At 47.0% G+C, this 24,539-nt stretch overlaps 3 protein-coding genes across 11 annotated transcripts in view; 1 reads left to right on the top strand and 2 right to left on the bottom strand.

The window, feature by feature from the left end:
- Positions 1 to 20,934, bottom strand: part of TAT (tyrosine aminotransferase) — a 36,251-nt gene extending 15,317 nt beyond the window's left edge. The window contains exons 1-10 of one of the 8 annotated variants that reach the window (XM_071440940.1): positions 20,795 to 20,934; positions 5,935 to 6,177; positions 5,651 to 5,755; positions 4,827 to 4,894; positions 4,288 to 4,446; positions 3,926 to 4,064; positions 3,357 to 3,409; positions 2,836 to 2,988; positions 1,816 to 1,944; positions 1,293 to 1,342 (exon numbers count right to left, since the gene is read on the bottom strand). In XM_071440940.1, the coding sequence (XP_071297041.1) occupies positions 1,293 to 1,342; positions 1,816 to 1,944; positions 2,836 to 2,988; positions 3,357 to 3,409; positions 3,926 to 4,064; positions 4,288 to 4,446; positions 4,827 to 4,894; positions 5,651 to 5,755; positions 5,935 to 6,169 (1,091 nt within the window). In that variant the 5' untranslated portion in view covers positions 6,170 to 6,177; positions 20,795 to 20,934. Of the gene's footprint in view, positions 1 to 1,292; positions 1,377 to 1,815; positions 1,955 to 2,835; positions 2,989 to 3,356; positions 3,410 to 3,925; positions 4,065 to 4,287; positions 4,447 to 4,826; positions 4,895 to 5,650; positions 5,756 to 5,934; positions 6,178 to 12,701; positions 13,944 to 20,794 lie in introns of those variants that run through there. The other 7 variants (XM_071440944.1, XM_071440942.1, XM_071440941.1 and 4 more) reach the window with 7 other exon arrangements.
- MARVELD3 (MARVEL domain containing 3) lies at positions 13,957 to 16,123 on the top strand. The gene is made up of 3 exons (XM_071440962.1): positions 13,957 to 14,312; positions 14,461 to 14,558; positions 14,672 to 16,123. The coding sequence occupies exons 1-3, from the start codon at positions 14,254 to 14,256 to the stop codon at positions 15,271 to 15,273; spliced, it is 759 nt and encodes a 252-aa protein (XP_071297063.1). The 5' UTR covers positions 13,957 to 14,253; the 3' UTR covers positions 15,274 to 16,123.
- Positions 16,749 to 24,539, bottom strand: part of PHLPP2 (PH domain and leucine rich repeat protein phosphatase 2) — a 32,573-nt gene continuing 24,782 nt past the window's right edge. For both annotated transcript variants that reach the window (XM_071440934.1, XM_071440935.1), the window contains 4 exons: positions 24,224 to 24,334; positions 23,575 to 23,763; positions 23,215 to 23,446; positions 16,749 to 22,170 (listed from right to left, as the gene is read on the bottom strand). In XM_071440934.1, coding sequence (XP_071297035.1) covers positions 21,031 to 22,170; positions 23,215 to 23,446; positions 23,575 to 23,763; positions 24,224 to 24,334 — 1,672 coding nt within the window. In that variant the 3' untranslated portion in view covers positions 16,749 to 21,030. The remainder of the gene's footprint in view (positions 22,171 to 23,214; positions 23,447 to 23,574; positions 23,764 to 24,223; positions 24,335 to 24,539) is intronic.

Below are 24,539 nucleotides of genomic sequence, written 5' to 3'. Positions count from 1 at the left end.
CATGGTAACCAATTAGAAGTGAAAAGGAATAAATAAGACATCGAGACAAAGCTTGGTAGAGAACTCAATATGCATTAATAATCCTGTCATGAAAGAAAAAAACCTAATGCTTTGGTTTAAAATAAAAAGAAATATAGCAAGATCTAGAATATTATGAACAAAATAAATCCGTGTAGGATGATATAATTGGTAAAATGACATGAAAATGGTAAAATCTTCAATAAATATTTCTTTTTTGTATTTGGAAATAAGGCAGCTGTCCGTCTCTTACATAAAGACAGTGCTATTCTGGCCATTTGTTTATAGAATCCCAGAATGGTTTGGATTGGAAGGGACCTTAAAGCTCATTTAGTTCAATGCTTCCACTACAGGCACGGCTGCCACCCACTAGATCAGCTTGTTCAGGGCCTCATCCAGACTGACCTTTACAACCAAAGAAGATTTTTAAAATCCCATGAAAATATTCTTAAACAGGTAATTTGAGAGATACTTTGCATACATAAGTTCTGAAAGAGCTAGTAGAAAATAAAAATAAACACGTGATTTAATTAGAAATAGACGGCCAGCCACTGCAGAAATACAATAAATGTGAAAGAATCTTAGAGCTGTGCCTCTACCTAAAAAGCATAAGCAAAATGACCTGTGTAGCTCTGAGTAAAATTTGAAACAGGGTCAAGTGATAAGGATTTTTCTATAGAAATAAGTGAGACATATACTGCAGTATTGTCCAGTTCTGAGTCCACATTTTAAGAGTGAATGAAAAACTGGAGACATTATGAAATGGAACAAAATAAAAGGAAAAAAAATTCAAATGTGTCAAAGTGTCATAAATTTCTCAATTGAACTTGATGAGATGAAAAAGGAAATTTCAGCACATTATGAACTTTAAAGCAAACAGGCATAGGAAAAGGCAGAAGAAAAGGCAACACCACAGGCAGAAGACAGGCATGCTAGTATGAAGAAGGCTTCATCTTCTACAGGAGGTATGATATTCTGCCTTGTTTTATGATAGGGGCTTCCAATTGCCAGCAGGCTTCATATCCAGGTGAAACAGCCTTGTCTTGAAAAGTCATGGAGTTCTGTGCGGAAGCAAGTGGGTTAAGTGCACTGGCCTCTGCTCTGTGAGCAGTGAACAGCATATCCTGGCCTTCTAAGGTGACCAAGGGATGCATTTACCGCACAAGGCAATTTGAAAATGCACGCTAATGGAGACCTGGTGGCAAGTACCAATCTGAAACGTTGACTAGCTCTGGCAACCAGACCTAGCGTGAGTGTTGGGAATCCTCACTTACCATAAGGTACATGGCTCCAGCAGGCCTGACAGGCTGAAGGCCAGGGATAGCTGATAAGGCAGCATAACAAAGGTCAGCATTAGACTGAAAAGCAAGAAGGAGAAATTTCAAAACAGGAGAAATTCCAGAAAACAGGGAAATGATTGGAAGCCAAACTCTGGACTGGGACTATGAACAGGTTTGCCTACTGTAAATAAAGGGACAACAAATGCAAACAGTATGGGAGATCATGGCCTTGAGTGCAGCAGGTGTTACTGAGCTGAGCTCAGAAAGTCAGTGCCAAACTCCATCCCCTGATGGCAGCTACAGCTGCAGAGGTAGGCTGCCTGAACATTATCACAGTCATTATTTCCGCCCATTACAATGTCTCCCGCGGGAATTTGATCTGTTGGGTCATCCTAATCACAGACAAAACTGCACCTCCAAGTGGGGAGGAGGAGAGGAAGAATGATGAACTAGAGAGAAAGGACTCCCTCCAAACAATTTGTGAACAGCCCTTCTTGATCTATAACAGCCTGTTTACCTTGAGGATGCTTAGGGTGTTGTGATAGAACTCAGGTGGTGTTCGGTGCAAGATACGCTCCAGTGCTCCTTGGACAATTGTACAGGGTCCTAGGATCCTCTGACTCAGTCTTAGAAGGCCGTCCCTGATCTGAGAAAACATAGCTTTTGCAGCTTAGATGATGCTTCCCCCTAAAGGAAAGGAACAGCTCCAAGGCTCACTTCCTGTATTTCTACAGCTGTTCACACCCTTCTCTTCAGTGAGCATACAAAGTACTAAAGAACATTTGTTTGACTATATGCCAGGTTTAGCAGACTATTTACAGTGTCATTCTCTGTCCCTCCATTGCAGATTGAAATGCCAACAGAGAAAACTTTTGGAGCTTCCCAATCTGACTCAATATAGATGATACAAATAAAGCCAGAGCCGTTCCAAATACAACTTTGCATTTCTCTTTGGTTTATGCCCACAATCCACACTTTCAAAGCCAGGTAAGGACAATCAATATTAGCTTTTCTGCTCACTCATTTGGTCCTCTCTTCTCCCTCTTCCTCTGCAGAGAGCCTTCTAGGTGGAAAGGTCACTGCAGTAGATGGTTGTCCTTGTAACACTGCTGAAAAATAGCCAGATAAAGTACTGGCAGCACTGCAAGGTGCTTTGTTCTTACTTTTAAGAGAAACCATGTAAGACCACATAGACACCACACATGGACTCCACATGCCTGATAAGCCATGCAATACTTTCAGTGCACACTGGAGCTCTCTGAGAAGTTAGAAGCACAGAAAAAGGACAAGGCATATATCAATGAGCAGCAGAGACGGAGTGAGTTACAGTGTAGATGTGGGTAGAAGACCATGTCTGGGAGCAGATGGAGTAAGGAAGGGACATGAAAGGGGGGCAGAAAAGCAGGTAAGCACGATTGGGTGACACCTACATGAGAGCAAAAGAGCAGTACCTGCCTGTATCAGTTAAAGACCTGGTGATCCACATACTGAAGACTCTGCAAGTCTGTTGCCATGACAGCAGCACATTGGTTCTCACCTCATTACCAAAGATGTCTCTCCTGTCATGAATTAGGATCCAGCCCATCCGCCAGCCAGGGACTAGCCATCGCTTTGCCAAGCCACCGCAGGACAAGACTGGCACATTGGTGCTGAGAGTTGCAATGGGTTCATACTTGCAGTCAGCGAATACCTATGACCAGAGACTGTGTTAGGGCTGTCCCTGCCTCCTACTGTGAGCATGGGTGTGAGCATGAGGCTTAGCAAGAAGGGATGCAGGGAAGCGATGGGAAACCAATGGTGAAAACTCACAGCTTCAAAGTATGAACATGGTAAGTGCACAGGCATAAAAGCAAGCTGTTCGGGAAGTGGAAGGGAGCTGGACATGAGAGGTTCCCCTAAGACTGTGCCCCAAAGGACTGGGAGCTCCAGGCATGGACCCAGGCTCAGGGAAGTGGAGCTGTCCCTCACCTCTAGAGACCTGGCTGCCAAGGCCAAGGATTAGTACATCAAAAGGGACAGGCAGCATTGCGAGTGGAAAGGACTGCAGGGTATGCTCACCATGTCTCCGTAGATCTCATCAGCCAGGATGGGCACACACTGTCTTGATGCCACTGTGGAAGAGAGGGCATTCAGCCTGGCCACCTGCATCCTCCATGGGAACAGACTTGCCCTTTGCTGCAAAGCCTGGCAGAGCTCTGAGGGAAGCTCTGTCTCAGGACACAGGGTCCCTATCTTCCTCCTACAGACTGTTCATTTGGAGAGCCTGACCATGGAGATCCCTGCCCTGACTGAGCCTAGTTGTGCTCCAGTTGGTGGGGATTGGCAGCACAGCCCTCCCTGTCAGGACAAGGAAGCACAGGGCTCCTGTGAACATTCCCAGTGCAGAGCCAGAGGGGAGAAATGAGCAGTCCAAGTCACACAGAGCTCTTGAGGAAGACACATGGTCTGCATGTTCTTGCCTAGATAAGACAGCACCTCCACACTGAGCAAGCCCTCATTCCTGAGGTGGAGTCAGTCAGAAGCAAAGCCTTTGGCCATGGTGCTGCAGTGATTGAGACACAAGCAATGGGGGCAGACACGAGACTGCAACCATGCCCCAGGCCCCAGAAACACACAGGCAGGCTCACCTGCCAGGATCTCCTGGAGGTGGCTCTTGCTGAACACAGAGCCACAGGGGTTTGATGGGTTGTTCACAATGAGGCAAGCTGTTTTCTCATCCACCAAAGACTCCAAGTGCTCCAAATCAATTTCCCAGGCCTTCTCTGGCTAGTGAAGTGAAGAGAAAGGGAAGTAAAAGCTGAGGAACTGGACTTGCCACACAAGGTCAGTTGTGCCAGGGCACCCAGGTGACTCATGTCACCTTCCCTTGCCACACAAGGTCAGGTGTGCCAGGGCACCTAGGGTTACTCTGCCACTTCCCAGGCAGAGCCAGGGTATTTCTGAGAGGAGAAATGTCAGGGCTGCCCCTTCCAGGCCTGCCACTACTTACCAAGAGATTATAGAGTTTGACCTCTATCCCCAAAGACAATGCCAGAGTCTTGTAGAGGGAGAAGCCAGGCCGTGGCACCAGAATGTTCTGGCCTGGGTTGGCCAGCACTGCCAAGGCAAGCTCTATGGCCTGGCTGCAGCCACTTGTTAAGATGACATCCTGCAAAGAGCACAGAGAGGTCAGTGGGAAGCACAACCACTCTCAAGTACTCCAGACACACAGGAGTGACATAACATCCAGGCTCAGCTCTGCCAGGGAAAGTTTCTCAGCCAAAAAAGACAGTGCCAAGGCTGACTGAAAGCAGGGAAACTTCAGCTGGTGAAAAGAAAAATCTCCTCCTGGGGAGGGTGGAGGTGAAGGGCTCCAAGAAGGGATGAGAGCAGCAGGAGGCCACCTTGGGACAAGGTGATTTGACTAGCCTTTAGTCCCATAACTGGGCAGGCAGGGAGAGCTGGGGTAGGGCCCCCATGCCCCATGGTCTGCAGGCAGCAGCACCCTGTCTGCACTGCAGTGGGAGTGCCTTGGCTGGGCACCAGTACCTGGGCCTTCAGTGGTGCCTCCGGGCAGTTGTAGTATGCAGCCACAGCTTCCCGGCAGGAATGGTAGCCTGAGGAAAGATGAGTCAGACATGGAAAGGAGGTTTTTACAGATTCTTTCCTTCTTGTTACCAGTACTGTTTTTTTCTTCTTACCAGTACAAGGCTCACAGCTGCTGCCCAGCTGGGGAAAGGCCATTTGGTGGCAGAGACTGTCCTACCTCAGGCCAAGCACCATGCAGCCCCAAGGCTGGGCCAGGACGGCCAAGAGCAGGGTACAAACCTTGGGCAGGGAGGCAAACTCAGACCCCAGTATGTCCCAGGGACAGAACTGACAGGAGCAGAGTGGAAGGTAGCCAGAGAGTTTTCTGAGCCAGAGGCTTTCATTGTTTAGTGATGCCACTCTATGCCAGATCTATGCTCTGTACATGCTTTTGGCACTAACTTCAAACAAGGCTCATGGTGTCAGTGAAGTCAGGGAGCCCAAGAGAACTCCTGGTTAAGGCAGATCAGAAAGGAGCTTGGCTATAACCCATGGCAGGGACACACAGTACCCAAGCTCTTCTAGGTTCTTGATATCCTGTCTGCCCCAGTGGCTGGGGCAGCAAACAGCTTCTGCAGGATCTCCAGGCCCGAAACAACCCACACAGGAGAAAGCACACAGGTGTATCTGGGGGATACACATACCTGTGTGTTCATGTGACTGTTGGTGAGGACAGCTGTAGGGTGCTAATGGAAAGAGGTCTGTGGGCTCCATATACCTGCTGGGGGATAGGACCTGGCATATGACTTCATCCAACTCTCACAGGATGAGTGTTGTCAACTTACCAACAGATGGAGCATAACCATTGTACTGTCCTGAGTCCAAAACCTCCTTCACAGCCCGTGTGACCTCATCATTTGTGGGAAGGTTTCCAAAGACCGTCGGGTCTCCTTTTCAAAGATCGAAAAAACAGTAAAGTTCTCGCTGATCTGTGACAGGCACAGAGCTGTGTGGTTGTCTGACCTATCCCTTGGTGTTCACACAAACTTTGTGCTTGAGAGCCCTGTCATCTGTCAGCCACACAGTTGATCCAAATACCTGAAGGCTTCAGCCACAGGACTATGCTCACCTAAGGATAAGGAGATCATGGCTTTCTTTGGGTTGGGTTCCACCTTCATGCTGTCTACAATGGCTCGGATGGGATTGAAAGTCTTCTTTGACATTTCAGAAGCCCTGACAGCCCATCTTGGCTTCCGACCCTTCACCTTCCCTGGTGATATGGTGTTCCCAGTGTTCTTGAGATGAACATCTAGCACAGGGGCATGATCTCCGTGGCCATTCACTCGGATCAGGTACGAGTCCATCCTGAGAGCTGTCAGTGCAAAGTGAATTTCCTGGGTTTAGTTAACACGTGTCAAACAAGGAATATTGTCTGGAGATGCATTTGGGGATGCAGCCCATAAGTAAAACTTCCAAAAGCTGTAGACACTACTTACTGCCTATGGACAAAGCAGCAGCAGCAAGTAGGGCCCTATTTGGTGCCAGGATGTAGTGAAACCCCATGCATAGGTGAGAGAGCAATACAGTGGGAAAGATTAAGGCACTTCTGTGTGTTAGCTGCACCTGTGCCTAGCATGGGCCTCCTGCACTGAGGAGGAAAAAGCCCCGCTAAAGCCAGAAGCCAAGAATTAGCAGCATGTTGTAGTCACTGCATGACTGCAGATTCAATAGTCCACTGACAGAAGGACCAGGTCACCCACTTTCTCCCCCCAGCTATCAACTTGTACACCTCAGCCTGCAAACACAAGGGCTGGCCCACTATGTGTGTTCATATGCAGTATGATCCTCCAGTCTACAGACAGAAATGCAGCACTACAAATCAAATATCAGATGCCAAGAAGGTAGTTCTTCTTCAATGTTATCAGGATGCACTGGGCAGTGGCAGGATAGAGGTTAGACACTTACTTCTGTCAGCAGAGAACAGCCCAGCCCAGAGAGCCTAGAGCAAAAGGCAATGCTTAGGAAATGGAGCAAGACTGGTATGGCCAAGAGGGAAATCCAGGAGGCAGTGCCCCAAAGAGTCTGTAGTTCAACCTGAGTAAAAAGCAAGGCACAGCAGAAGAACAGCTGCCTCCAAGGCCCAAAAATGGACACAAAAGCAACTTACACATCCCAGCATGTTATACCCAGAACACAAGCTAGATCAGGCAGAAAAAGCCTAACTTACAAACTGATGATGACTCAGGGATTTCCACCTGCAGCTCAGGGATGGGCCACAGAAGAGGCAGACCTCCTGAGCCACAGTCTGTTCTTCCTAATACTGGCACACTCCCTTGTAATCCTGCCACAAACTGCTTATGCTTCCTATTCTGTCCTATTTCTCTGCTCCACTGAAAAGCAAGTCAGTAAACAGTGGCCCTTTCCTGATGGTAGTTGCATAGCCCCACACTCGCAGATAGAGCACAGCTTCCCCTTCCTTGATGCAGAGACTGAGCCAGGAGGGCTGTAGTGTTACTTGGTTCAGACAGGATTTGCTATCTGAACAAATTTCTCACGGTTTCAGTGAAGTTTGCACCTAGAGATGCCCCATGCTGCTGCAGTTACTCTACCAGCAATGCATTATTAGGCCATTTATAACAACCCAGGCTGATCTAACAGGGTCACAAAGCAAGACTTCAGCTTTTCTGCTGAAACCTTCTGCATTTCCTTTCCACCAGAAGAAAGTCAGCTGAAGAAATATCCAGCGGGGCTGCACAAAAAACTGAGTCTAGAAATGAGCCACGTATCTCAATTCAACAGTTGGGCTGTGTCCCAAATACACAGTCTATCCTAGCAGAGCCCTTACACCACCCTGAAATATGGCTCTTCTAAAAAGGGGAGCTGTAGACACAGGCACAATAGATACCTTCAGTGTAGGCAGCCTGGGAAGAACTCCCCACTACCCACCTGAAAGAAACAAGGCACCAAAACACAGCACCTTACCTTCTACAGCACAGACAGGAAGACACCAACAAGCCTGGGGGTCCAGTCCCTAGTTTTCATCCAGGACAAATCCCCTTGAGAGGAAAGTCCTGTGAATTTTTGCCCATGAAATAATCCCCAAAACTGGGCGTTGAGACTGAATCATTTAGCCATTGGCCCACAGAGAGGGCTGCTCTCTCCACCCAAAAATGACCTCTCCTCCCCTTTGCAATTGTAGTCACTTCAAACACCTGGAACATGGCTCTGCATTAACTCTTTCTGGAGGCAGCCTAAGGACACAGCTTGGCTTCCTGGCATGCCTAGGCTGCCATCCTTTGTCACCACTTTCCTCAGTCTGCAAACACTGCTGGGGGCAAATCTGCAGAGTCCGGGTATTCCAGCACTAGCACCTTGTAATTCACTGAGAGTGGATTGATGGACCGTAAAGCTTGAGGACACCATCAGTCTGTCCTGACCTAAGAGTTTCTGGGATCCCAGCGCACCAGCTGACAAACACCAGTTTGTGGCTTCATTACAATTGATTACAATTGGAAGGTATCTTCCTCAATAAACTAAAGGGAAGAAAGCATTTCCCTAGCCAGTGCTTTGGAGGCACCAGGAGCTCAAGTTGTCATTGGTTTGGAGGTTTTTTCCTTTTTTTTTTTTTTTTTTTTTTTTTTTTTTTTTTTTTTTGGTTTGTTTTTTTTCTTTTTTTTTTTTGGTTGCTGCAAGACCCAAGTAAACTCATAATTCTGGCAGCCAGCAGAAATTAGGCAATTCTTCCCTCTTTGATGGTATTGCAAACCACAGATGATACCATTCCCAGAAGGCCACTTTTGCTAAGTGATGTGAACCTATGACTTCCTGCCTCAATTCCTCCATGGCTAGGATAAATGAGAGACATCTGCACTCTTCCTTACCTTTCAAGGGTATTGCCATGGCAGCAAATGGCCAGAGACTGAAGAGTTGCTCAGGGACAAGAGGGACTTGCCAACCTTCGAGCAAACACACTGCTGATGCCTTCAGTGCAGAGGCCAGTGGTCACTGTGAATTTTACCTGTTTATACCTGCGCTGGAGTTGGAGGACAAAGGACCTTGCATTCAACCCATGCTCACTACACAACCATCAGAAAGGCTGCAGCTCCCCAGGTGACATGAGTAGCCCCTTCCCTCACTGCTGTAGCTGGGCTGACACTGCTGGGGAGCCACGACCTGTGTTGACCACACTATTGCAATGGGCACTTCTGAGGCCACGAGGGCCAAGGATTCAGGCTGGAGACAGGTTGGAAGGCGGTGGAGTGTGCTCAGCAGGTCTAGCCGGGATCCTTAGGCCCAGACTGGAGGGCAGACTTCTCATTCCAACTAGCCCCAAGGCCTTTGGACAAGGAATAGCACCTTTCAAAACCCTTTCACAGAGCAACATCTTGTATTGAAGCTGTTTGGACTGTCTTCTGCTGAGGGCTGCAAAATTTCTCTCTTCTTTTGACTGAAACCTGACATGAGTAACCTTTGGAAGTTTATGCAGGCCCTCTCCAAGCACCTATGGGTTATTTTCTCACTTCCCTCAGCTAGCCCCATGTCTTGTCATGCTGCAGCCCTGGCAGGGTTAAACATGGCATTGGGAGGCCTCAAGGACGATGCTGTATGTTCTGCCTAGCAACAGTCCCCAAAGTGACGCAACTGGAGCCCTACCCGTCATACTGCACACAGCAGTGGGGTTCAGGGAAGGCCACAGTCGAAGTCTGTTGCCAAGGTGGGGAAAAATGTGGCTCTGGAGACATAGGAGGCTCGGTTACATAATGTTGAGAACCTGGTGAGAAGCAGGGTGAGGACAGACGTGTACAACGGCATCTGTGGGTCTCTCCTGCTATTACAATGCCCTTCTCCTCTCACTGAATGACCCCAGTCCTCCTCCAGACACTTTCACATGGGGTATGCAGCCCCTATCCTCCCACCCCTTGTTGTGCAGTGTTTCACAGGACAAAAGCATGAACACACAACTCAGCAATTAGTGTTCTAGAAATATGGCCAAGCCATCCTTCTATGGTGCGGTGAAAGAGGCAGCCATACCCTGCAGGATGCATTTCTGCCAGCAAGGCTGCCATCTCTCTGCACTGTCAGGCCCCTATGCTCCCCACTAACACCTCACCCCACTCACTTGCCTCCACCCTCTGTAGTTTGCTTCTCTGTTCCAGCAGGTCAACATCACAGGTATCTTGAGCATACCTCTTCAGCTGCCTCTTTCTTGTGTACCTTGAGCAATTGATTTTTATCTCTTCCCACTGGAAGGAGAAACTAGTGATAACTTCAGCATTTTTTATGGCACTGCCTTTCTCTGGTACCAAGGCTCCCAGAGTCCCATTTCTGTGAGCAGAGGTGAAGCCATTAAGACCAAGCAATTCAGCTTCCAGACTGAGCTGCAGACACAAAGTGGGACTGACAAACAGCTGCTTGAGGAGAGCACAGGCTCAAGCACTGCTGCACTGACAAACCTGTCTCTGTCAGACTGCAGGTAGGTCATACACAAGGACAGTTTTGCCAATTCAGGGTGCACTGGGAGGTGCAGGGACAGACAGCCAACTAGTACTCTGCATAAAAATCCACCAGGGTCGGTAACAAATCACTTCACTTGTTACCTACCCCCCCAAAAAATTTTTTTTTGCTTTAATTTCCAGCAATTTATGTCTACTCCTTTCAGCAGTAGACTGCACTACCCAGCCTCTGACCACTGTGGTGCTGGGAGGGTACAGAGTCCAGCAGGTACAGGAGCCTTTGCTTGCTCAGCCTGGGCACTGAGTCCATAGCCAGCACATTGACAGACACAGAGTGCACTCCAGGTTTGCGGGGAGTTGGAAGCATCAGTGAGCTACAGGCCCATCAGCCACGATGAAAGACTTGCAATTCCTGTTACAGATGCTGAGAAGAATGTTCCACAAAGTGTGAGTGTTACTGGCTCCTGAGTGCAGGCACAGTGAAAAAAACCATCTTGTCCAGACTTGTGTCTGTTTACATCCAGGTAAATATTATCCAGGTAAGTGCATATCCTGTGTTTGACTTACGACTTCAGAGACTTGAGCTGTTGCATGATATGTCATAGCAGCTGTCCTCCAATGGCCTTGCAGCCACTGGGACAGTGACCAGCTAATGGGGGTGGTGCGGAAAGGGGCACAGTGGCTTTGTGGGGTGAGATGACACTGTGCAGTTATAGTGAGTGCTGTGGGCAGCACCAGCACTTCCTTCTCACAAGAACACAGACAGGCCAGCCTTCTCATGACTGAATTACAGCCCCAGTGATGGAAACCTACCATCTTCTGACTCATCCACTCCTGCAATAACTGTTCATCTCCTTATAAAATGGTGGAGTTGGAGTGTGTGTGAGAAACGTTGAGGGTGCCTAAAATAAATCCCTTTTGCTTCAAGCTAAGCTCTCTGTTTTCTGACCATGCCAACAGCAAACAGAGTGAACAAAATATTTCCCTGCTCTTGACAAGAGTTTTTTACAAGTTTGCAAGTTGTCTAGACACCTCTCTATTAACAAGCTTGCAGCTGTTAAGAGATGCTTGTTATTTGAAATGAGATGTCTGTGATCAATCTTTTTCTCAGAGGTTGTATTTCTAGATATTTCTTTTGCTTTCTTCTGAATCCCCTCCAGCTGATCCACTTGCCTCTGGAAACACAGTGTGCAAGACTGGGGCCAAGCCAGTCTGAAGTGGGGGCAGAAGAATTTCTTCACACGTCCTACATGTGACATTCCTGTTCATACACCCTAGAAATGTTAGTTTTTTCGCAACAGGATGACATTGTGGACTTGAGTTCAGTTTGTCATTCACAGTAACCTCCAGTTCTTTTCTACAGTACTGCTCTATCGTCATCATGCTGCACTCATTGTCCCTGTGATTATTTATTTATGTGGGACAGTCAATAAATCTGGTTGTGGTGTTCAGCAGTGATTGTGCTGCAGCTCCCAGCTGCCTCAAACTGGAGACATACAAGGCAGTTCATTACTTGCTCCTACCACTTTACCCTCCAAGTTCCCAGGGAGGGCAATGAACCAGGTCAGAGCTCTTGGTCCATGGCAAGCCAAACGACATCATTCCCTCCCTTAGCACAGCAATGATACCAGAAGTAGCCAGAAACAAGGAAGCCAAAAATAATATAATAAATAATTATAAAGAGAAGCCTAAACAGTGGAGAAGATTAATACTGGCATCCTCAACTTCCTATTGCTCTGTTCTGCTGACTGGTATTTGTTGCAGTGAAAACAGGAACCCAGAAGATGATGCTGACCAAGTTCAGCTACAGTACTTTGAGCAGGAGTGAAGTGACACAAAGTATTTTTAAGATTTCTCATTATAGCAACAGAAATTAAATAAGATTGACTCACTTCTGTGGTATCTTAAGCTCGTACTTCACTTTTTAGCAGCAAACACTCTAGTAAAACACTGAACGCGTCTCCAACAGACCAATACTTCCTGTCTCTGTCTTTGAACAAGTAAATCACAGACAAATCCAAAGAAAGCTTTATCTCAGTTTGTTGGATGACCAGCAGCAACACTCTGCGTAAGAAACACTTGTTTCATCCCTTCTTGTGACTCATGACTATTCAGCTTAGTTCTTCATGTCCCTTTCAGTCAAAAGGTCTACTAAGAAAAATGGCACTGTGCATGACCCTGAAAGTTCACAAAGGGTTGCTAAAATTTTTAAACCCATCCATCAAGGAGGCCTGCTTTCTGGCACGTCAACATGAGTGATGCAACATATGCTGATGAAAGGTTGTGTGCAACAGCCTCACTGCTGAGCACCTGCACTATCTCCAGACTGCTCGTCCTAAGCTCCCTATGGATTCTCCATTTTCTAACTTTGCACACAATTTCTGTCCCCTCTATCTGACCCGGGCTTTGAAACAATGGTTCTTTTGTTTTCCTTCTCTCTTACCTCAACCTAAGTAAATTCTAAGATGCATTTTCAGATCTCCAGACCTTTGTGGAATCAGGTGAAGTGTTGAGGAGAGTGTTTTCCCACAGTGCTGAGGTGCAGTTTTTTGCCTTTTCACCATATAAGTCTATAGGGTTATTGCTGTTGCTCCTGTAGAGACAGAAGGGTGAAACAGTCTGTTGCCACCAGTCTTGCAGATGGAGGAAATGCATTTCTGCATTTTAGAGACAAATTTGGAATGTGTGCCTCTCAGGGCACATATTCAGGTACTGTGTCTGAGACCTTACAGTGTAACTGGTTTCCTAAAGGTAATGAAAGTATTTCTTTGCAATTTTTTTTGCTGTAAAAGCAAAGAGCTTTTACAGACAGTGTTTGGTCAAACTCTTGAATAAAAGCATTTGCTCTGAATGTGGAGTTTTCTGTATTTTCAAATTGTCCTGCTGTCCTTACTTTTCTCCCTTTCCTGAATCTGCTCTGCCCTTACCAGTCCTGAGAAATGCTGACACTTGTAAATGGGTGAGATCCTGACTTGCCTTCGCTCCAGCCACTGCCAATAACCACAGGAATAATTCATCACCTCCTCTGCTGGAAGGTGATGGCTGCTGTGCTAAGGGGTCTACCAGGATGGGAGGACAGACGGAGGGCAGCAGGACATTATTGTCAGTAAAAAGGTCCCATCACATATTCTGAAGTGCTCTCCGGCAAAAAGACACAAAAGGGGTCTATTTTGTTCTGTATGGCTAAATATAAGGTAACATATCTAAAGAAAATTACCTGAACATGGTCTGCCAAGGGCTGAACTGGAACCTCACAGCTGCACTGCAGGACAGATCCCACGGTGTTAGTGACTGTATCTGGAGACACTGGCTCTGTGCTGGGGCAGCTGGAGAAGCAACAAAATGCTGCGCATTGCCAGGACAAGACAGACAGTTGTTCTGCTGATGTAAACTGCCAGTGCACTTGTGTCTTGAGTGCTGCATAGAGGTGCAATCACTGCTTCACAGGATGGGTTTAGGGGAGTTAGGGCAGGCCCAGAGAAGCTGGGAGTGGGGTTTGCATAAGGAGCAGAGAGGCACGGATGAAGTTTACAGAGGCACGAGGCGGCAGAAAAAATGAATTAAGAACACTCACCAAAACTCACAGCACAGGAAAAGGCAGAACTTGTACAATTGTGAAAATTTAGTTAGATAAATTTAGTCAGTTTCCAGTGGGCTCTAACAAGCATGTTCTGTGGCAGGTGAGAAACCTCGAGACGTTATCGCCACAAGGGGCTGCGGGGACCGTGTCCGTGGAAGCGAAGGGGAGCGGGCACACACAGCCAGCAGCTGGTGAATCGTGCGCAGGTGCCGGAAGACCGCGCACCTGCGCCGGGGAGCTGAGCACCTTCAGACGGGGCAGGGCCTAGCCCGGTCGGAGCTTCCACCACTTTAGAGAAGTGCCGGCGGGGCGGAGGCGAGAGGACGAGACGGAGTTCACCGCGCCAGCGGTACCCCGGGGCGGCCCGGCCCGGCCCCCCGGCCCCAGCGCCGGCGGAGCGGGGCCGCGCCGGGCCATGGCGGAGCGGGGCTGCCCCCGTGCCGCGCGGGGGGAACGTGCCGGGGCGGGCAGGCGGTGAGGGCAGCGGCGGGCAGCGGGCGGTGAGGGCAGCGGGCGGGAGGCCGCGAGGGCTCCGGGTCGCCACCGGGGCTGGGCGGACCGGACTGGCGGCGGCGAGGGGCCTGGACGGGTCACTGCCATCCCTGCCATCATCTCTCCTTAGCGCCATACCCGCACCAGAGGCAGAGGGGCCGCGGGGAAGCCGCACCGTGCCGGGGTCGCTGGAGCGCCGCCACTGCCTGTACCTGCACACAGGCCGGGGTGAGCGCGGCCGGCGGGAGCCGCTCCCTCTGTCCTGCGGAGCGCAGCGGCTGGCCCGGCTCCCTCCCGGGCGCTCCTCTGCGGCCGCAGACTCACCTCGGCCTCCCCTCCAGCCTTCTGCCAGATGGTGGAGGTCCTGCTCGCCGTCCTGATCCTGGTCTGCAGCTCCGTGTCCTGTGGCTCGGCGGGAGGATACACCGGCCTCCCCGCCCTGGGGGGCATCTACTACTACCAGTACGGCGGGGCCTACAGCGGCTTCGGCGGAGCGGAGGGGGAGCGAGCCCAGCAGCTTGACCAACGTTTCTACCTACTGAAGCTGCCCATTGCAAGGGCAGCGATGGTCGTGGGAGGGTGTCTCCTGGTCTTCCCTTGTGTTCTAATTTTGGTTAGTGTTCTGCAGGTCCCGTGGCACTTCCCAGCATGGCTGCTAATTGAATGCACCTTGTACGTAGTGATTGCAGTTAGCACAGTGCCTGCTCTGTACTATTTCCTCCATTCTCTGCTGAGCGTTTATAATTCATCAGTGTGCAAAGAGAGAGAGCAGCTTTATCAAAGCAAAGGCTATCAGGGCTTCTGGTGCAGCCTGCATGGGGCAGAGATTGCTGCTGGCCTATTGGGCTGCATGGCTGCCATGGCATACCTGCTCAGTGCAGGCCTAGCTGTCAGAGATTACAGGACAGTTCATGAACAGAAACAGAAGCCACTGCAATTATAAGAACTTTCAAATGATTCCTCCACTCCAGTCTTGATTTTTGCCAGTCTTACTGAGATGAAGCAGTTTGCTTTCCTTTCTTCTGTAGCCTTAATGCTACAGAACACTCACCAAGCTAGCATAGCTCTAAATATGGTAGAGTCAGGTTATTCCTAACTTGAATTTGCATTATTGAGTTATTAGTGGCTCAAAGCTGATGCAATGGATTGTCTCTGCTTCACAGGCAGCCCTTCCATCCCACTCTCAGGTGTCCTCCAGTGAGGCCTTGCTACAAGTACTGCCACTACATGCTTTTGTCAATGAACAGCTTTTTGTAGCTGAAAAGCAGCTTTTTGTAGCTGTCTTTACAAAAGGCACGTGACTCTGCTGACAAAAGAGCTCTTAAAAACAAGTGACTGAGGCCCATGGTTGTGACGATTAAGCATTGCTTCCTTGTAGGTCTCTTGGAATTAACAGACCAGTGTGAACGTCACATTTACAAAGCCATGAAAATATCTTGAAAAAGACCTCTCAAACTCAGTCAAACTTGTGATAAAATGCCTTTTCAAACTCCTGGAGAGGGTGCATTTATGTATGAAATGGTCTTTTTATATGACTTGTATACAAAAGTTTTGCCTAAAAAGATGTCCTGGATTGGGATAGTCAGACAAAAGCTTTATGAGATCAAATGGGTGATTGAATATAGAAGTATATTGTTTTCAAAATACATTTTCAATGTACAAGTTGGAGAAATGAGATGCTGCTCTTAATTTTTTTTTTTTTTTTTTAGAAAAACTTATAGGAAATTTAACTGGGAAAAGTAGCACTAGAATTACCAACTCATGTCTTAAAATAAAATGCCACTTCAGAGCAGTGTCCTCTGTGTGCATTGTTCATGGAACCACCGTAGTTTCACAGATGAGTTCTGCCCATATTAAAAAAACTAAACATACTAGAAACATGCTTTGCCTTGGACATACCTCTTCTTTCACTGGCACCAGTGACCAAATATCCTCACAATTACCAAAACCATGGAACACTAGAGACACTAAAGTAAAACAGATGCCAAGTAGGAACACACTAGCTGCTTTGGGGTTTGTTTGATTTAGTTTGTTTTTAGTTCAAGTTTTTTTTGCCTTTTAACATCAAGTGTCTTAGCACAGGGATTTACGTGGACAGTCCATTGTTGTCCTGTTTCTGTTAACATTTCTGTATTTCCTCTTGTGGCGGCTACTTCTAGAGCTGTACAGTGCTACTGAGAGCAAGTTCACAGGGCAGCATTCCTCTAGCAGGAAACAAAGCTGCCTTAATAATTGGTAAGCCTAATTCTACCCTCACAGTGTTCTGAAAGAAGTTTTTGTATGGAAGGCTGATGAGTGAAGTAGCACACAGAGCTCAGTGAATAACCTGCAGCACAGCTGCTGCTAGACACAGCTAACTTTGACTGGGATATTGCAGAGATTTTTTTTCCAACACAGTAACAGAATCAGAATAAGCTGTTAGATGAAAGTAAAAATCTTTATTGCTAAGTCAGCTGAAAATTCAATGCAAAAATACTCTTCCTCCCTGAACCGCTCTATACATCTGAATAAAGAATCAGTGGACTAGTGTTTTCCAACAATCTTACGTTATTTGCCTTTCCAAAGCAATACATAGGCCACAGTGCTGAGGGCACATTCATTAGACAACCTACTCCCACACACAATAAAAACAGGGATCCTTACAGGTGCATGCTAGAGTGGGATACAGAAAATACTCTCCTTTTTAAAAACAAAAAAAAAGCATGAAAAAGGATTATTTAGTAAACAGTTGGTACACTGCAATATTTAACATGCGCCAGATCATATGAATAATTTTAAAAAGGTAACATTTTAAAATGTGAAAAAAGAGGAAAAGTACAGTTGAGTCTTTAGAGAGCAATAGAACAGCAGACAATGATTGCACAAGACCAAAGAGGAGATCTGCCTGAAGCAAGGCCTTCGGCAAGTGACACAGAAGCCACCAGCATCTATCTGGAAGGAGTGCAGAAACCCCACAGGTCCAAAGCCTTAAGTGTGGCTGAAGGTCCTGTGTACTACAGGAAAGATTTCAGACTTCACAGCAGCTTGTCCCCGAGAGAGGGGAATACTTCCTCCTTCTTGGATCAGGATCCTCCCATCTAACTGAAGATTCCAGTCTGGTATGAACAGTCTGTGATGCTGCCTCCACTGGGGCCTGTTCCTTGTTCTAGGGGCAACTTGGGGGCTATCTCTTACCTTTAACACCTGAGACCCCGCTACCCACCAGTCAATACAACCCTTAGGGGTTCCTTTTACAGAAGCCTTTCTGGACAGGACAGGACAGAGCAGTGCCTTCAGAGTACCTTTCTCAGCAAGCATGCTTATCAGCAGAGCCAGAATTACTGAAAAGATGGACCAGCAACCTCCTTGGCTGTGGCTGCGTGCAGCGTGGGAGGGCTTGCATTGCTCAGCAGGGACAAAATAGCCTGAGGACCTCAAGGTGAAAATCCCTCTCTAACAGCAAGTCTGCAAATGAGTGGGACATTCTCAGTGATGTGGTTATGTGATGATCACATAGTATCTCTGCAAACTCCAAAAACAAAAATTAGGGAAGAAACTGGAGAAGAGAAAGATAACTGGGAAGACACTTTCTGAAGACTGCTATGAGTCCTTCAGTAAACTTGCCCTTTCATACCTGTTCCACCTACAGCAGTGCTCCTTGGGAGCTTGAAATCTAAAGTAGTGTTAATAAATAAAGTAGGGGAGACACACAGGAGGAAGGAAAACAAAAGGTAGTGGAGGGAAGCACTCTGTTCTGAGAGTTGTTCTCACCAGACGGATGAAGATAACCCAGCCACTGTCTGACCAATGTCAGAAAAAACCCCTTTTCTTTGGATGACAGTGACCTTGAAGCATGTCTCAGCAGTTGGAATCTTGTGTTAGAAAATCCAAGACACCTGCGTGAAAAAAACTACGCCAGTGTCTTTGCTGACTCCCAAAACTGGCCTAGGAAAAAGCAGTACTTTTTGTGATGAACAGGCACTATTTTTAATGCATGAAAAAGATTTTGGATGACTGGAGAAAAAGCATCACAATGCTGTGGCTGAAATGGAAAAGGAAAAGTTTAATCCTTGGAAGAAACACATGGGAAATATGCAAAAGCTGCTTGAGGACACCAGCACTTGTCTTAGTCAAAAAGAGAAAGACTATTTGGAACAGGTAAAGTCAACTCAGCCTGTGCTGCCTGGAGTCCATAATACCAGCTTCACATAAATCTGTGGATTCTGCCTGGAATGTAAGAAAGATAACAAGCCATGTCTTCCATGACAGTTCACACCCATAGAAAATAGGAGCTGGCTGTATTTAAACTCCCTTTCTGCTTCAAAACCAGAGACAGCACTGGAGAAAAAGTTCAAGTAAGAATTCCTTCTGTTCCATTCTTTCACTACCTCTAAGAGGTGCAGTTCAGGAATCTGCATGCTCTATTGCAGATAGATGTGTTTTCCTTATTCCTTCAACACTGAGCTAGGAAGAGCCATTCATTACTAACTCCTTGTGGCAATTCTGCATGCAATACTATTGATTCAGACTGGCAAGGACACACTGGACTTTCCATATCAGTGCAAGAAATTGAGAACTGATTTGCATTCATACATGCTACTCAGAGTGCAGGGCTTGTCAGAGTCTTACTCAGAAATAAGGGTTTCTGCATCAGTCCCATACTGAATGGAGGCTGTTCTACAGCCCTTTCAGGTATCACAAACTGTGAGGCTAGGCACAGATTTTTGGTAAAATTATCACCAGTGACAGAATCAAAAGTTGCAGTTGAAAACATTGGAATGAACTTCTCCTGCATACTTACATGATGATAACATGAAAGAATTTTGGTGTTTAGCATTTGAATCTTTTCTGCTGCTTTTCCTCTGCATAAAGGATTTAAACACTGTTGTTTCTGTGATTTTAAGAATTAGCTTCAACCTCCAGTTCCAAATGAAATAGGCTTTTAAACAACCAAAATTGTGAGAGTTTAAACTTTGCAAAAAGTTGGGTTGTTTCATGATTACACTGCAACTAGCACAAAGTATATCCTAAAATGTTGCTCCTCATGCATGATAGAAATACCTTTTCTTCCTAGTGATAAGAAATTCAGGGTGCTCTGGAATCTCAGTAAAACTCCATTAGATTTTGTGAAAAGATCTATATTGACAGAATTCCACAAACAGTCTGCACAGTATTTCCTTCTGAGCAAGGCCCAAATTTGATCCAAAAATAGACAACTCAAGCCCTTCAGATCTCTTCAGAAGAAATGTTTAAGTTTTCTTCATAAATGTATAATTAATGAAGAAAAGGCACTAGCCCACATCACAGTCAGGATTATTGCACCACTGACATGACAGGGACAGCTGCTATCCAGCTCTGTCAGAAAGGAAGACAAATCTGCATGCTACAGAGGCAGTGATCTCCACAACTCTTATACAAGATGACAACATGGGCAGCCAACTTACAACCTGCACCAAAAATCCTAATGGAAACACAAGGCCTCTGAGTGCAGACTAGCAAGTTCATCATTAGTGGGACTGTTTTAAACTTCTTTTTCAGTGCTGATAAAAATGTTAATAAGATGAAAAGTTTAATTTTTGCTTTTGTGCTGAAGGCTAAGCAGGAACAAGTTTCACCTTGTTTGTGGCCAAATTGGGCACATACCATGAAATGCTGGTTGCTGTGGATTTGGAATATGACTCCTGCTTCCAGAGGCAAGCAAAGACACTGCAGCTGACAATGCAGAGGTTTATGCTGGATGGAAAAGAGCACTGGATGCTTCTGCCAGTCTTAGAGCAGCACACCACTGTTTACAGCTTGGCTCTTCTGACTGACCACTGGGACAAGCACAAGCTCCTGGCTTTATCCCATGTCTTCTGTAGAGGAAGCCTCTGCTGTGAAGCATCCATGATGAAGGTAGCCAGGCTGCTGCTGAGGTGGGTCTGTGCTCTGCAGCTAGATGCACTAGATATACATGTTGCCTTAATCAATCAGTCCTGAGCTGATCTTTCCTATGCTTCATATAAAATGCATTGTTTGGCACCTGCTTATCACTCAGCTATGTATTTTCTCATCCTGCACAGAATGATCCCACCATAACCTTAACTCTCCCCTACACCAGTGCTCATCAGAACACTGGTACCCTGAGTCCTCCACTGTCCTAAGAACATCCATTGGGAAAAGTCCACAGCATACCTGCTGCAGAGTGCTTTCTCCCCTAACCCTAAATAATAAAGTGCTGGGCTGAAAGGGAAATAACAGCTTAAGTGCAATAAATAAAAGTGCTAGCAATTAATGTAGGAAACCATTCTCAGGTCAGCTTCATTGCAACTGTCTGTATTCTTTCAAGGAATAACAAAGTCAGGTGCTGGGGGGAGGGTGGGACACTGCATCAGAAATATTCACAGGACTCTAAACACTGAGCATTTCTCTCTCAGCAGCCTCCTCACCCCCACACCAGCCCCTTTCCAGCAGAGCTGGCAGAACCTCAGGGTTCAAGGACTTACCAGACAGTCCCTAACACAGAGCTCAGCTGCTGATCTGCGTGCTCATAGAACAACTGAGACGCTATAGTGGTTAAGTGGGCAGCCCAGACATTGGCCTTCCTGATTCTTCCTCAACTTCATTAAGGAAGCAGCAGGTGTCTGTACTCCTTGCAGATCCCAGCTCCCTCAGAGGGCATGACAGCCCTTATTAAACAGAGCTTCCTGGGACAGATAATGTGGGAATGGTACTCATAGGGTTACAAAGCTGTATCAAACTCCTCTGGCAGGGATGCTGCATGTTCTTCTTTCAGCTCCTGATCTGCTCTATCCTCCTGGTGCTGCTTCATTTGTTCCTGCACTTCCTCTTCCAGATCAGGTGGCACCACAAATTGATCTTCCGGCTCCATCTGGGATGGAGCAGCAAAATAGCCTGTCTTCTTCTTGGGTGCCTCTGTCGCTACTTCGATGAGGTTGAGGCTGTCCTCCAAGGGCACTATGGAGCCATTGGAAAGCTTCTTTCCATAAAGACAACATGTGGAAAGAGATTTTTGGAGTTCACACTTCTCCTTAACCCCTCTCTGCACAGTGTTGCTGTTTACACTGTTCTGCCTCCGAATGATGAGTACAAGCCCAGAGTCATCCTCTGGCCCTGGAGCAGAAGAGCTGTACTCTGCAGCAGGATGTTCTAATTCCATACCCTTTCCTTTACAGCAATGGATGTCCACCTCTACCTCCACTTTACTGCCATTTGTCATCACACCTTCCACAGGCTGCTCATCATCACTATCTAGACCATTGTCAGACTGGTTGCTAGAGAAGGTGGCACTGGAAGGTTGGCGCTGAAAGATGCTTGAGGGGGGCACAGGATGTAGGCTGCAACGTCGTTCTTGTCGTGGTAGCAAGCTGCCATCGAGACCAACAGCACTGTGTTCATCTGATGCAGTAGAGCCCACCTCACTGCTAACCTCAGAAGCAGACAGTTCACTGCTGAACTCTGAAGCAATTCCACTGCTACATGAAGGTGTAGCTGGTTTGGTGGTGGTAGAACTAAATCCCCCAGGGCCTGTCAGAGTGAGGCCGTGCATCTCACACGTGCAGTTGTCCTCACTCATGTTCAGACATACCACCATTGCACCAACATTGTCTTGGCAACCATAGCTTTGTGCTAAAGTGCATAGTTTCTTTGCAGCAGCTAGTGGGTCGTGTAGGTGCCGCACAGCTGAGACAGCTTCTGCATAAGAAAGGTGTTCCCAGAGAGCTTTGTTCCCTAGAAGTAGCAACTCATCTTGTACAGTCAGTGGAACAGAATAGACATGCGGTTTGGGCAGGATCCAAGGATGCAGGTACGTGCAGCCCAGCATCCGAGTACAGCAAGTCACACCATTGACTTTATTGTCCTGCAGACAAGAGAAATAAGGCAGTAGCATTGGATGTGCTATTGAGATCACTTAGAAATCAAACTTTCCCCTGCTCATATGCTGGTTTGGAGCCTCGAGAAATGCCAGTTACACAGCTGCAGCATTGGAGAAAGGGATCTAGGTGCAGGTACTACAGCAAAAAACATTCACTATACCTGATGACAAGGTACAATAACCACCATCAACCATGTTGGCAATAACACACTTTATCCCACAAGACTTTTTGTTGCACTCTGAAGAATTGTAGCAGACAATTCTGAAATGTGCAGCTAGACTACCTGCAGTACACTGATCAGAGAGTCTCACTGATTAGTCTTATGTGAAACTTATTTTTTTTAGTACAAGACAGTGACTTTCAACTTTCTCAGTGCAAGACAGGTTACCCAGACATTAAACTATTTCTATGTATTATCTGAAGTATTTCCCTCTTTATTAATATATAACTGCATTCTGAAGTGTGGACACTACAACCCAAGGATAAAAAGAACAGGTAGGTATCTCAAACTGTTTCTGTAATCAGGATGTATTACCCACTTCTGCTAGATGGTCTCCTGGCCAGCCTGGCAGTGGTCTCCCATAAAGAGAAGTGCCCACAACCCTCAGTCCTTTTCCCAAATCAGTGTTTTGAGTTTAATTTCAGTGTTCTTAATTTCTGTATCCTCTGGGTGTCAGCACTGCTGCTGCCGCCAAGTATTAAAACCCAGCAGATGAGACGCACAGGGAAGTCTCTTATACAATAATTTCACATTTCTTTTTCAGAATCCATTAATGAGCCAGTTTTTAAACTATTTAACGTGATACATTAATCCCACAGTTATTTTCAGTCAGTAGCCACAGTGCTACGCCTTGAAGAGCTGTAACACAGTGACCCATTATCAGCAAATGAAGCAGAGCAGGAAGCACTAGATCAGAACCTTCATGTCACCCTCTCCCCTGTAATGTTATGCAGACAGCTGAGCTCATATATTTGTGCCCAGCTTTTAAGTTAGTGTGGAAGCTGAAGTGAAAAGGGTCCAAACCAACCTCTGTTATAATGGCTTTTTGTTCCTTGACTCTCCTGGCTTCTTCTGAACATTGTTCAAGACTGAAGACTTTGGAGAGAGGCAGTGCTTTTCCACTTCGGCACAGAACGGCTTGGCACGTCCCCACATTGGCCACCGTCAGAGAAAAGTTGCTGGCTGGATCAGCCACCTCATTACGAATGTAGCAAAGGACAGCAGAGGAACCCAGCTTCTGCCCAGCCATGCCCAGCTTCCTGTTGGAGGAGAAGGTGTAGGAGGCTCCAGACTCTACTGACAGGCATTCTGGAGGGCTGCCTCACCCCAGCTAACATTGATATACCTTATGCAAGTCCCACCAGGACCAGCCTGCTCACTGTCCTACCTGTGGGAGACCAAGAAGGTGTTGGACATGAACATGGTGTCAGACTGCTGTACCTCCTCCAGGAGCACATCAGCCATGGTGCACTGCAGCAAACGTGGCAGTTCTTCATTCTTGTCACCATCAAACATGCCATACACAGCCTCCACCCCCTCTGCAAAGCTCCCCAGTGCCAGGGATGACACACACAGCCTGTCAGAAAAGCATACAAGCTAAGTTAATATGTCTCAAAAAATGATCTTGTTCTCAAAACCACAGCCATCAGGCACCTTGCTGTGAGTGCCATTCTCACAGGGCAGCAAAGCCACTATCCCTACATTCACTGGCCTGGGAGATGTACAGCTGCATTTCATTATTGGAACTCCCAAATCCTCCTTGACCACATGCAGGAGAGGGCCACAGGCACAGCTGGCAAGAGAAAAAGCATCTTTGCTGCAGCGGGAAGGAGAGTCCAAGTGTACTGGGAAAAGTGTGAAAGTTGAGGCAAAAGGTAATGTGGAGACATGAGTTACCAAGATTTAGTAAGAGATCCAGAGAGAAAAAGGGAAGGATGAGCTCTTGGGCAAAACAGGTCTGCTTGAGTGCTCAGCAGTGCACTCTGCCCAGTATCCTGAGAAGACAGTGTCAGTGTTCAGCAGACCATAATACTCACTTATTTCTTTGGCCTGCCATCTCAGCTACTCCGTGACTCCAGAAGACAGAAGTGAGTGCCGAGTCTGCCGTGAGGGAGGGCTTAGCATCAATCTTCAGTGTGCTAATGTGACTACAGAGAGAACAGAAGTTATGCTTTTCTAGAACCTGCTGAACAGGCCTTAGGACCTTGTCCAGTCTAGTTTTAGACAGCAGTCTGTGGAAAGAACTGCATCAAGGAAAGGAGTTTAAGGTGTAGGTCTTCTGGAGATGCCTGGCTGCTTATGCCAGAGACACCTGGGAAAACTTCATACCATCTGAAAAATTCCTTGCTCTGA

Source organism: Agelaius tricolor, unplaced genomic scaffold, assembly GCF_023055355.1.
Source record: "Agelaius tricolor isolate 1412-34295 unplaced genomic scaffold, bAgeTri1.0.p SCAF_15, whole genome shotgun sequence".
NCBI classification, from domain to species: Eukaryota; Metazoa; Chordata; class Aves; order Passeriformes; family Icteridae; genus Agelaius; species Agelaius tricolor.
Note: the sequence above shows the minus strand (reverse complement) of the source record. Positions and strands in the feature narration are given on the sequence as shown.